At 49.2% G+C, this 12,976-nt stretch overlaps 1 protein-coding gene across 1 annotated transcript in view; it reads right to left on the reverse strand.

Annotated features, from left to right (window-relative positions):
• Positions 1 to 12,976, reverse strand: part of MED12L (mediator complex subunit 12L) — a 102,201-nt gene that overhangs the window by 1,890 nt on the left and 87,335 nt on the right. Inside the window, exons 31-42 of the mRNA XM_048314678.1 lie at positions 12,314 to 12,425; positions 11,078 to 11,167; positions 10,762 to 10,871; positions 10,286 to 10,421; positions 9,616 to 9,777; positions 8,360 to 8,722; positions 7,286 to 7,442; positions 5,989 to 6,200; positions 3,772 to 3,861; positions 2,981 to 3,180; positions 1,482 to 1,626; positions 1,182 to 1,205 (exon numbers count right to left, since the gene is read on the reverse strand). Of these exons, the coding sequence (XP_048170635.1) occupies positions 1,182 to 1,205; positions 1,482 to 1,626; positions 2,981 to 3,180; positions 3,772 to 3,861; positions 5,989 to 6,200; positions 7,286 to 7,442; positions 8,360 to 8,722; positions 9,616 to 9,777; positions 10,286 to 10,421; positions 10,762 to 10,871; positions 11,078 to 11,167; positions 12,314 to 12,425 (1,801 nt within the window). The remainder of the gene's footprint in view (positions 1 to 1,181; positions 1,206 to 1,481; positions 1,627 to 2,980; positions 3,181 to 3,771; positions 3,862 to 5,988; positions 6,201 to 7,285; positions 7,443 to 8,359; positions 8,723 to 9,615; positions 9,778 to 10,285; positions 10,422 to 10,761; positions 10,872 to 11,077; positions 11,168 to 12,313; positions 12,426 to 12,976) is intronic.

Raw genomic sequence — 12,976 nt, forward strand, 5'->3', positions numbered from 1 at the left:
TCTGGGGACATAAACCCAACCCACAGCACCTTCTGCTGTGCAGGTGCTGGCACAGGAATCATCACCAGGCAGGTGCCCATTGCAGGGACACTCTCCCATCAGTTTGTTCAGGAGATAAGAACTATTAAAAAAACCTCAAAAATGGATGAAAATTATCTAAGATTAATGCTTGTAAACTCAGAAGCTGCAGTTTCAGCATTACTGTATTTTCTCTACTTTTCTATAGCAAACTTTTCCTAGTTATCTCCACCTACCTTAAATATGTTTGGAAAAACTGTGGAAATAAAGGAAACAAGCATAATGAGATTGAAAAAGGATTTGGCAGTGACAATTACTGGGTAAAATCATTCCCTAACCTATCAAAGGCTCCAATCCAGCAGAAAGTCGTGTCTCAAAAGCAATTCAGTTTGTTCAGCTGTCTTCATGAAACTCTGGTTTATTACTAACAATTTAATTTAAAGGGATCTTAAAACAATAAACCCCATTCCCCCCCAGCCTGTTAGTAGTACAGCCTAAAAACCAAAGGCCTCAAGTCAGGAACAGTCCCCTGTGATGGGACATAGCAGGGGCCGGGGTCTGGCTGCGGCGGATCAGCCAGGCAGCAGGGGTGCTCCCAACAGCACGAGTACGGTGACGGGGAGCAGTGCCAGCCACCGGCACCTCATGTGGCCAAGGGTCACTTCTTCGTCCCCGGGGGACAGAGCCCCCCCGTCCCTCCCCTCAGCGCTCCCCAGCACAGCCCGGTCGCCTTTGCTCACCTGCGGCCGCACGGGCGGGAGTCCGAGCGCCGGCTGCCCCGGCTGCTGCTGCTGCTGCTGCTGCCCCGGCTGCTGCTGCTGCTGCTGCTGCTGCTGCTGCTGCCCCGGCTGCTGCTGCTGTGCCGGCTGCTGCTGCTGCTGCTTCTGCTGCTGCTGCCCCGGCTGCTGCTGCTCCGGCTGCTGCTGCTGCTGCTTCTGCTGCTGCTGCCCCGGCTGCTGCTGCTCCGGCTGCTGCTGCTGCTGCTTCTGCTGCTGCTGCGCCGGCTGCTGCTGCGCCGGCTGCTGCTGCCCCGGCTGCTGCTCCGGCTGCTGCTGCCCCGGCTGCTGCTGCTGCTGCTGCTGCTCCGGCTGCTGCTGCCCCGGCTGCTGCTGCTTCTGCTGCCCCGGCTGCTGCTGCCCCGGCTGCTGCTGCTTCTGCTGCCCCGGCTGCTGCTGCTGCTGCTGCACCTGGGAGAAGGCGGCGGTGACACAACAGGGACAGGCCCCGCGCTGCCCCGGGCCGCCGGGAGCCAGGGATGTGGCATTGACACGTATGTCCAGAGCTCCCTTCTGGTGGCCCCAAAGGCGAGCAATGGATGTCCGCACGCAGGTAAGGCAGGCGGGGCTCTGGAGCTTTAGACTCACAGACACGTGCAAGCGAGTGTGCAACACCCTCACGGCTACAGAGGTGCTCGCACACCCCTGTACCGCCACATCCCCGCACCAGCGCGGCCGAGCGCTCACCTGCAAGAGCCGCTGGTGCCGCGGCTGCTGCTGCCCCTGCCTGCTCGGCTCCGGCGGCACCTGCCCCGAGCCCGGCCCCGCGGCCCAGGCAGCGTCCAGGCCCCCTCCAGCCAGGGAACTGGGCTGCAGAGGCTGATGGCTCAGTCTGATGGGGGAAAAATAATGGATTAAACTTCATTTACAGGCAGAGCACCACAGTCTGTGAGAACTCAACTATAGTTGTGACATCTGACTGCCACAGACTTAAAAGATGCTACATTTCACAGGAAGAATGTCTCTCCAAGTATGAATGCTTAAAAAACATTGCATAATAGAGCTGTGCCATACTATTGCCCAGTGACTGATGTAGGCAATAACATGTTCCTCTGAACAGGAACAGATCCAAGCATTCAGCTCTTGCTTTGCTAGGAAAAGAGGTGGGTTTCTAGAGCTTAAGCAATTCCACTAAAATGTTCTCCAGCTCAAAACATCTCAGCATTCCAATACCATAACTGAAAATCAGCCATCACAAGTAGATGTTTCACTTTCTAAAACACTGAAAAACTCTGAAATAAAGAATCCTGTTCTAAAATACTGAAAAATGTTAACTACATCATCAATTTAGCTTAGCTGGTTAGCTCAGCACAAACAAGGCAATCCAGGTTGGCCACTTCATTCCTGATGCGAGGCGCCCTGAAGGTTTGCACACCAGGCTGTCAATCAAGTAAAGGCCAAACTTTTCGAAGAGGTGCAAGCAAACTCAAAATTTGGAATACTACTAAGATATCTGGGCTTGCAAGAAGTTAGACGTTAAGGAATCAGTAACTACTGCAGCACATACATAATGTTCACAACTCCAGAAATGCTGATTTCATTAAAAAAACACAGAGATTGAGGGAGAATTGCACAGCTTCATACATGACACACCATATTCTGTTTATGACAAAAGAGCTGGACCATTAGTTGGGCTGTTTCAGGCTCTTAAAAAAGAAATCTGATTCCAGGCTGTCATTGGAAACTCCTCCACTCTGCCAGCTCTGTAACACTACCTTTGATGGATTTCTACCAAGTTGGTCTTATGCTTTCTTGACTACAGACTCTGGCAAACCTGGAGTATTGACTGTTTAGTACCACACACATGCTTGTATAATATGGATCCCACATCTGTGTTTGTAGGGAAATAGGATCCAACAGCCATCTTTAAATGGATTTTTATGTTCTGCAAACACACAGGACAACTGGATGACAAGGTGTGCCAAGATCAACTCAAAATAAAAATTAAATGAGGGGAAAACAGTGGGATATTGTAGAGAAAGGAATATTAATTGCTAATTAGACCCATTAACCTCATTTTGATTAATGAGCAACCTTGTCTAGTGGAAGGTGTTCTTGGTCACGACAGGGGTTGGACCTGGATGGTCTTTAGGGTCCTTTCCAACCCAAACCATTCTGGTCCTCTGATTCTATTATTAATACACTTTATTTTAAACCAAGCTTCCCCTCGCTGTCCCCATGCTCACCGCGGGGCCGGCGCGGGGCCGTAGGACGGGGGGGGCTGCTGGAGGTACCCGGGGTGCTGGCCCTGCCTCAGCCGCTCCATCAGCGCAGGGCCGGGGGTCAGCCCCACGCCAGGGGCCAGCCCCACGCCAGGCTGCTGCTGCTGCTGCTGCTGCTGCATGGGCAGCGGGCCGCTGCACAGGGGGTAGCCGGGGGACAGGCTCTGCAGGAAGGAAAACACAGCACTGACTGCAGCGGGCCCCACGGGAGACAGCCCAGCTGCAGGACAGACAGCGTGTTTGTCGAGGACAGGGAGCCCGCAGGACAAGGAGCTGCAATGCTGCCCCACACATCCCCCACACCAGCGGGACCCCCTCTGTCTGTGGGGTCACGCTCACACACACTCATGGTCACACACGGTCACATGCACAGAATGGAACTCACACTGTGCTGCTTTCCCAAGAGGCACTGAGTAGAAGCAGGGCTCTGAACCACAACACCACCTCTATTTTCCTCCTATCTCCCCAAAATCCCAAGTACCAGAATGATCATGACATAATAAAGACTTACTGCTATCACCATCTCTGGCTAAATATCTGGCTTAATGCTGAAGTAAGCTTGCCATTCCCAGCATCAAGAAAAACTGGGAAGTAGCCACGTTAAAAATGTTCATGAGCTACTGCATGCAGAGACCATAACCACCCCAGGAGGAGGCCTCCTTGGTACCCCAGGCCACATGCAGAGGAGCAGGCATGGGGAAGGAGATCTGTCCATCAGCATTTTCATGCAGGTGCTCCACGGGATGAGGCAGTACCTGTGCCTGCTGTAACCCTGGGTACTGCGGGAGCTGGGACAGGGGCTGAGCCTGGGGAGTGAAGACAGCAGCTTGGTCCATTGGCTGCCCCTGCAAGATACAGCATCATCAGATACAATCCCACACCTGCAGCAAGTCTGGTTCTGGACACAAACCCCACCAAATTGTGTCCTAAAGAGTCATGGAGTGACAACCATTTCCTCCAGGACAGCACCACTGCTCAGTGCTGAACTTCTGCGCTGTGTTTAGTCACAGGAGGTGGAAGCACTGACCTTTGGTGTCTGGCACGCTGACACTGCAGCCGGGAGGAGGCAGCCCTCCACTGCAGAGGGCTTGCAGAGACCCTTTAAATGGGGCTTTGCAAAAGATTAGAAAAGAAATAGTCTGGCTGTCTTGGGGCCAGTACATTAAACCACCCAGGAAACTCAGAGTGAGGCACAATCTCTGATACAACCACCCAGCTGATGGATTTTGCTCAGGATACCTGGTCCCCAGCTTCCCCAGGTGCAGCAGGCGAAATGCTCATGAGTGCTGATGAATTTGAAGGTGACATACAAACACCAGTATGGGTAATGTAAGCAGCTCCAGCTCCAACCAGTGCAGCTGGGAACATGTTCCATGTCAAGATCAGCAGCCAGCCTTGATTGTCCATCCAAATCACCTCAGTATCTGTGCCCAGTTAAGGGCAAATCATTTAAAGATTTCAACTATAACTGCTGCAGTGCGTTTTGATGCATGACAAAAGAGAAAAGAATTTCACTGTTAGACTTAATTTCATGATTGTAAAAACCTGGCAAATTAGAATGTGCCAGGATACAATCAATCCATGTGTTTCCTGTGTGACTGGGATGCTGCACAGCTGGCCATTTTTAGAACCATTCCACCAAAAAAACCCAGTGACAGGAGCTGGAAGCAGCAATGATCCTTCCCTGCAGCTGCCCAGTTCCCCACAAAAACAAATACAAATCCAAGCCCTCCAACAAAGCCTTTGCCATTCCAGCCAGGATATCTCAACAGAGATGATAAATTAAGGTTAAAAGTGACTTTGATAACACACTGCAAGCAGCAACATCACAACGTAGGCTACCAGCTGGATAAGGATTGGAGAACCCTCCCTGTGTCCCTGCTACAAACCCAAGTGTGCCTAATTAACTGCAAACAGGGAGATAGATCCCCCATTCTAACAGGCCCCCAGTAACACCAGCAATGACTGCACATGTAGGAAATACAGAAACCAGGGTCAATGGCAAAGCCTCTTTGAACACACATCTGGCTTTGCCTTACCAAGAAGGGCCTTTAACAGTGTGGCAGTTTCACTGGGACAGGACCAAAGTCCTGCGACCAACTCTAGAACAGCTTCACTAATTATTATCTGGAAAGCTTTATGGCATGGATACTAGGAATGAAACTTCATAGCATCACTGTTTTTCCCAGAAACAACTGAATTCTATGAAAGTCAACGATTTAGTAGGTAAGTGTTAGCTGTTACTGCTTTTGGAAGTAACAAGATCTGATTATTCCCATAATAATATGTCAGTGTAGAACACCCAGCCATGCTCACACAGTCACAGCCTCGGGCACATCCTGCAGCTGCTCTCATTTTCCACAGCAAGAAACACATGAGAAGAGGAAAAAATTGACCAGTGATGCAGCTATTGGAAATACTTGTAGGTGAAAGTCATTCTCTGTGCACCCGTGTATTTGCAGTGTCCCCCATGCAGCTGCTGCGGTCCCGGGTGAGCGGCCCCAAAGCACAGTGTCACTATCAGAAGCAGAGTGCAGCCTGAGTGGTGAAAGGAGTGCATGCTTGGGTGAAAGTAAAGCAAAGGTCATGGTCTCTGAGTGGTTACCATTATGTTGTCAAAGCCATCCTGAAGGGATACAGCAGAACTACAGACATCCTGCGGGAAAAGGACGGGCAAGAATATAGCAACAGCACAAGGAGCACGGACGATTCAGCTTGGGGGTTAGCAGGGCTGTGCAGCACCGTTACAGAGCTCACCTGGACGGGCTCAGAGAATGCTGGAACATGGGAAAAATAAAGGGACTAAGACACCAAATGAAGTTTAAAGGCAGTTGGCCCTGGTTAGCCAATATTTGGGGAATTATTGCAACGTAACTATCAGCTGGCTCCCCACTGTAAGCCAGGCAGGGAACACAGCCCCCGCACGATGCAAACCCCCTGTGCTGCTCCTCAGGCTGAGGGGTTGGACAAACCTGCTGGAGAGCCCGTGCCTGTGCCTGCTGCCGCAGGAACTGCTGCTGCTCTTGCTGCAGGAGCTTCATCTGGAGCAGCTGCTGCTGAGGGAGGATCCCGTGGATCGAGGGCGGCTGCACCACCAAGCCCGAGCGCCGCTGCAGCAGGTTGGACAGGGCTTGCTTCGTGTTGCTTGGCACAAAGGAGCCTGCTGGGTCCAGCCTGGAACCACCTGAAAACCACCCAAAACAAAAATGCATCTTCTGCCTTCCCTACGAGTGCTAGTGGTACAGAGCACTGCTAACCCATCAGCTCTACATAATGACAATAAATGCATCTCTGCAGAGGCACAGTCCAGATTAAACCTGATTTCTGGCCTGAAAATTTAAATGGGCAAAGTAACTTTGAAGACTGCCGCTTGCAAATGAGAATGGAAAAAGCTCAAAGACTGCTGGCTGCTATATGTTCCATGTCACATAAAGCACCTTGCTACTACTGCTGAACCAAAGTCACGTGTCAGATCAAAAGCATGATATGAACATCTTAATATGTCAAGCCCATTTTATGAGATGGCAGCAGTTTATGCACTCTCTGCAATTTGATAAAAGCCATGTATCTCTCTGTCAGACTTAAAAAGGTAATCTTTATACATTTGTTTTCAAAAGCAGCATTTCCTTAAACTTTTTAGCCACTCTCTGGTATATTCTGAAGACTTTACACAGTTATAATACAGATTAGTTGTATTTGGAGCTTCAGAAATAAATATTTAACATTTATAACTGGAACCAAACTTTTAAACTTCTGCTTGGAGAAGTCACAATAGTATTTCTCAAACCATCACAAAGTGCTGCCCTCTGGAGCCAGTAAATCGCTGTAAAACTGCAATTCACTAACTGGAAGAAAGAAGACAATCCTACAGAAAATTAAGCACATATCAGAAATGCTGAAAAAATGTGAGCCTGTGGATTTATTACATCTAGCAGATGGCAAATCAGCCACCATGACTCTAGGTATGAATGAAAGAGGAAATAATCCAAAGGGCCTTTGTTCCTTTAATTGTCCTTTTCTCCCTTCACTCCTCACTGAACCCCACCAGTTCTCTGACACTGCCACCACAGGAGCTCATTCTGGTTTATCCACCCAAAAAGCTCAACACCTCAACAGAGACAGAGCTACAGCTGAGAGCAGAAAAGCCCTTTGAGAACCCACAGCTGACAAAAGAACCAACCAAATGGCGCAGGTGGACACAGCCCACGTCAGAGAGAGAAACAGGACGTGGTCACAAGTCCCCAGGCTGTGCCCTCCCAGCTGACCTACCTGGGGCGAGGGGCTGGCTCTGCAGGAAGAAGCTGGGCTGTGGAGGGGGCCCCCCCAGGCTGTACCCCCACAGTGCCGGGGGGGCTGCGTGAGCCAGCGGGGACGGCAGCGGGGAGTAGGCGGGAGGCACTCTGTATAAGCTGGCCTGTGCATATTCCTAAAATACACAGCAAAAGGAAATGTTAATGACATTCATACCTTACCAACTCGTAAATAATGCCCATTTTCCTACTGAATTATTAAAAGACAGAGACAGGTCCCTGTTGTTGGCAATGATGTAAACTCCACGTGAAGTCTGGCAATTCCCACTGACAGCTCCAGGCACATCCCAGCCTCAAGAGCAGCTACCTTCTCCAGGCCACGGTCAGGTGGAGTACAAGGACAGCTCAAACTGTCAGGATATAAGTAACATGAAGAACTCCACTGAAACATCAAAAAGGCCAGAAAATCATCTTAAAATTACAGCTACTTAAACCACACCACATGGGCAATCCAGCTGGATGCTGCGGGAATACCAGCACATCCACACCAGGGCTGGCCACACTGGTGCCAGGCATGTTTTCAAACTGCTCTAAGTGACTATTCAGCTCAGGAATCCACAGCCCCAACTCCAGTAAAAGGGAAAGTGTCTCAGACACCAGACAAAACTGCACAGCAGGACAGTTTATCTGTATGAAAGAGACTTTTCCAAACTGGTTTCCATTTGAATGAGACCTGGGTTTAAACCAACATGTTTGGTCTCAACATAAGGTGAAGAGGAATCATTTCAGAAACTGGCACATGCAGTTTGCTACCTCAAACAAGAGGAAGCACATACAGAACCTGAGTAACAGTCAGCAAGATCCACTCTGGTGTATTTCACACAGTGTGTAAGGTCCTGAGCTCAGCACGTTCCTCCACACTGAGGAATTTCTGCTTGACAGAAATCCACCCTCCTCCTGGCCATCTCCATTCCCTCCCTTCGCTTGGAACTCCCTTCTCCAGGTGCAGAACCATTTCCAAAGGCAGCGCCACACACACCACCAGGAGCTTCGGGGAGGTATTTCAGGTTCTGTGCAGGCACCAACCACTTACCTCAGCCCTGGAGCTCGACTTTGACTTCCGCTTCCTGCCCTTTGCCTTCTTCTCGTCATCTGTGGCATGTTTTCCCTGATCTGAGAGCTCTCCCAGCTTTCCTTCTGGTTCCTGAGACACAGGTGAGGTGGGCTCTTCCTCCTCCTCCTCTGGAGGAAGGGGCAAGGGCTCGAGGTAGTAGCTCCGTGGTTTGGGTTTGGGGTGTGTGTGGTACAGCAGCAGATGCTGCTGCTCCTCGTATTTGATCACTTTCCTGTCAACACGAACAGTCCCAAACCATGCCCAGGAAAGAGAGGCAGGATTTTTGTGACCTTCAAATAAGTCCCAAGGGGACACCTTTTGTTTGGTTGACACCTGAAGACCCTGTTTCAGAATCAAGGGGAAGTCAGGAGTTAAGGAAGCTGAACAATACACTTGCTTTTGTACATCACTGTTTGAGTCAGGAAAAAACAGTAAGGATGTTTCCCCTCCACAAAATGCACCAAATGCACACCAGCGGGATTTTCACTTGTGTGCAAGGCTGCCACTAGAGAAAAGCAATTCTATTTTTATAGTAGCATTTGCTTATAGACATGCTAAAAGTCTCAAGTGCCATTGATATATCATATATGGCAGAAAAGACAAATATCTATCAAAAACTGCTGATCTGAGAATAAAAGTCTGCATCTCTTGCTAAAAGTTTATGCATTCAAATAAGGGGAGGAAGCCTAAGCACTGTATCACCAAAACACACCTACCCCTTCTGCAGAATGAAAAGCTCTGTACCCAAACTCTATCCCTCTCTTTTAAATAAATTCACATTAAAAAATTATCCAGGGATGGGGCATCCACAGTTTCTCTGGGCAACCAGTCCTAGGGCCTTATCACCCTCCTTCCCAATATCCCCTCTATCCCTGCCCTCCCTTGTCCTGTCCCTCCAGGCTCTTGTTCAAAGCCCCTCTCCAGCTCTCCTGGAGAGAAACAAATGCTTTTGATACCGAACACTGTCATTTGCAGCTGTTTTTAAAGGTGTTACTTGCCAAGCTCAGCGTTCCTGGGTGCCAGCAGCACTGCCCACAGACAGCCCACCTGTGCAAGGGAGCACAGTGCTGGGGCTGCAGCTCTCGTGGGGACTGAGAGGGCACGAGCAGCTCTGTCACGGCTCCTACAATCCTGCCCAGGAGCACCTGCACTGCACAGGCTGTGCCTGTCCGCCTGCAGCCCCACACTCCAAACTCATGGCAAAAGTGAGATGAAAGCCAAACGTTTGCTCTTGCCTGTTTCTTATCAATGGAGTCAAAGCCCGCGATTTTGTTGCCCTTGGTGTCGATGAGGGACCCCATGGGCTCGCAGGCCACGATGTCACACGTGAGCCGGGGCAGCGGCAGCAGCTGCCGGGCCTTGTCGATGCTCTCGGAGCGCTTGTCCCCCAGCTCTTTCTGGGGAGCAAAGACACCCATCAGCCAGACACAGACACAGACGGGGACAGGACACACACGACTTTCACTATTAGAAAACATCCACTTTCTGCATGAATCATTTCCTTTATTTTTTAGTACTTTTACTAAATTTAAGCAAGTGGCTTTGCAAGGGTTTTGGGCTTTTCTCTTTGTTTAGAGAACGTAAGTTTTCTTTTCATCTCTTCTTTAAATGCAACATAGAAAGTACATAATACAAATTTAGTGTCCCAAACATGAATAAAAGTAACTAAGTGTCTTGCAGGGTTCCCAATTTTAATCAAATATGAAGAAAATCCTAGGAATCTCTTCCCACACCCACATTCCTGTATTTTTATTTTCTTCTATTTCCCCTTCTTACTACTAGGAATGTCCCAGTCTCTCCTTTTTTTCCAAGAGGCCTCCCCAAACACTAGGAATGATAGGATTAGAAGATGAGCACAGAAAGCAATTCAAAGGAAATGCTGAAAATGACATTCATGACACTTACTTTTAATTTCTTCACTAAATTCATGTAAGCCCTTTTGTTCTCCTCAGGCCCTCCTTGGGAGGCATTTGACAGGTCCGAGGCAAGCGTCCCATTGATGAGGACCCCCAGCATATCCAGCACGGTTGTGAACAATTCACTGGGAGTAAAGACAAGTGTTACCCTGGGGAACTATGACTGCCAGGAGATCCAGAGATCTGATTCATGACAGAGGCCCCAAAGGCAGCTCATCAGCACAAACTGTCCACAGAGTCAGTAAGAATTACAGAGTCCAGCTTGGGAAAATGCTCAGCTGAGAAGGAGTGTTAATAAAGGCTCCAGTGCTTTCCCAAATGGAGGTGCCCCCATCCCAGGCCAGCAGAGAACCCCTACGTCCCACTCAAGCAGTAACAGGATAAAAAAGGTAACAACTACATGCATGCAACCTAAGCTTAAAGCTCTAAGGACACGAACTGGCTGTTTGAACAGAGCAGACATACTTGTTGGTGTGCAGATCCACAGTCCCTGAGGTGATGATCTGGAGGAGCAGAAGGGCCCAGTCTGTGGTCCACTGGGTGCTCCTCTGCACCGTGTCAAACATGCCCCCCACCTGCAAAACAGCACACGGGTAGCAGGGCTCTGCACGCCTGAGCAGCACACAGCCCTTGGCTCCCCTGGCACAGGGATCACTTAGGAATAAAATAGTTATCCAGTCCCCTGGGAGCTGGATACTCGGAGCTGCTCGCTCCTTACCACCTCTTCCCGAGCAGCTGCTGCATCTTTTCGTAACAGCAGGATAACCACAAGTTTTGTTACCAGGTTGAGACGCAGTTGCAGGGCTTCATGCATCATCTGCCTGGCTTTGACATCATCCCGGTACCGTTCTTCTCTCCAGTTACTGAGGATCTGGAGATCAGAGAAAGCATTGGACTAAGGTTGTTTTCTTCCACTAACGTTCTCCCTCTAAGTATTTGTGGCCCTTTAGCTATAAAGAATCATAAAAGACTATTGACCTCTTTATCCTTCTCTTTATTTAAGGCTTAGAACAGACTAAGAAAACCAATGGGAAGAAAAGGCTAACTTGTAAAGAGTCATTTGTGTGACTGCATCTTCCTGTTGCAGGAAAAACCCAACCAGCTTTGTTATGCATTTCTTAGCAATATTGCTTGAAACACACTATTTCACTACTGGTGAGTCAATAAATCTCTTGCACTGGATGCAGCTTCCCAACAGGATCTGGTGGGATCTCCAGATGAGAAATGACAGAAACTCAAGGAAGCTGGACCAGCTGCAAATCAGGGGACAACCCACACAATGAAATGAAAGCCCAAGTGGCAGAAACTAGGGGAAAAAACCATCAAAGGAATTAATTTCCCTGGGATGTGGAGCTGTGTCACAGCTGGACCTGAGCTGAGGGGCAATATGGGAAATAACAGCCCCACAGGTACCAATTCCCACTGTCACAGCAGCTCACAGAAACTACACTCAGAGAAAGGAGGCATGACCCCCTGCTCTGGGCACTGGATATGCTCAGTCTGAAGGAGCTGCTGGAGGCTGGAGCAGGAGTGGGTGGGAGCACTAAGTTGTGAGCAGAGGCTGTGAGTAAGCACGAGAGACCCAAAGGAGAGCTGCAGGCAGGGGCCAGTCTGGGGCCAGGAATGTTCCTTTTGACAATATGCAAAACTCTTAATCTGTGCCAGCTGGAGAGGGTGCTGGTTTTTCCTAAAGAAGGACAGTTTTAAACTTATAAAAACTTTCCAGGATCAAGCAAGGGACTGGGAAGACATGCTCTCAGGACTAACACCTTTATTGTTTTTCCTAGAAAGAACTGAAATCAGACTCCAGTTCATTTCATCTCTCTGTAATAAATTTAGGAGAAAAGATGCATTCACACTCAAAAGAGGAACAAACACCTCCTCATTTTCCCCTCCTGGGACTGCTCCTTTTGGCACACCGCTGTAATTTTTCTGGGTTTACACCACCATATACACATAGAACTGCTGACACACACCCACCTGACCAAGGGTGCTCATGGTTCTGTGCCTGTCTTACCTGAGTAACTTGATTCTGCAGGGATGTGAGGAGCCCTTCCCTTTGCTCATCCTGACCCTTAAGGCAAGTGAGTACCAGTGACAGGAAAGGCTGCTGGCTCAGCAGGGACATGCTTTAGGAGAAGCAAACACAGCACTTCATTAGTAAAGTTATTTTGGTACTTCCCATCCTCGCTCCCTTCCTTGTTTTGTCTACACTTTTTCCCTTAAGTGGCACTGCTGCATCTGTTTCTGTTTTAGTCAATTAAAGCCTTGGCAGAGGCATTAGGGACCATTCTCCCAGGAAGGCAGAGTCCCAGTCAGGCCAGCTGCACAAGTTGTTACTGAAATCCCCCAGCTCAGCGGGGCCCTGAGGGAGCGAGAACTGCCCACACACCTGAAGGCCTGGCCCAGGAGCACAGCAGACAGACTACTTTGACTAACCAGGGATGTCATTTTGGTGGCGATAAGGCAGCTAAAGTTTCTAATCCATGTCAGTGGTCTGAAGTAAGTCCCAAGGAAGTTTCCCCTAAAGGCTCTGATTAGAACAAAAGCTGCCTGACTCACTCTAAAATTCCAGCATGGACTTAATTCAATAGAATGTCTAGCTATACTAGACCCCAACAAAGTACAAAAACATTTCAGTCACTGTGGAAGAATATTTTACTGAAGGAAAATCAATAAC

The sequence above is a fragment of the Corvus hawaiiensis genome, chromosome 10, assembly GCF_020740725.1.
Source record: "Corvus hawaiiensis isolate bCorHaw1 chromosome 10, bCorHaw1.pri.cur, whole genome shotgun sequence".
NCBI classification, from domain to species: domain Eukaryota; kingdom Metazoa; phylum Chordata; class Aves; order Passeriformes; family Corvidae; genus Corvus; species Corvus hawaiiensis.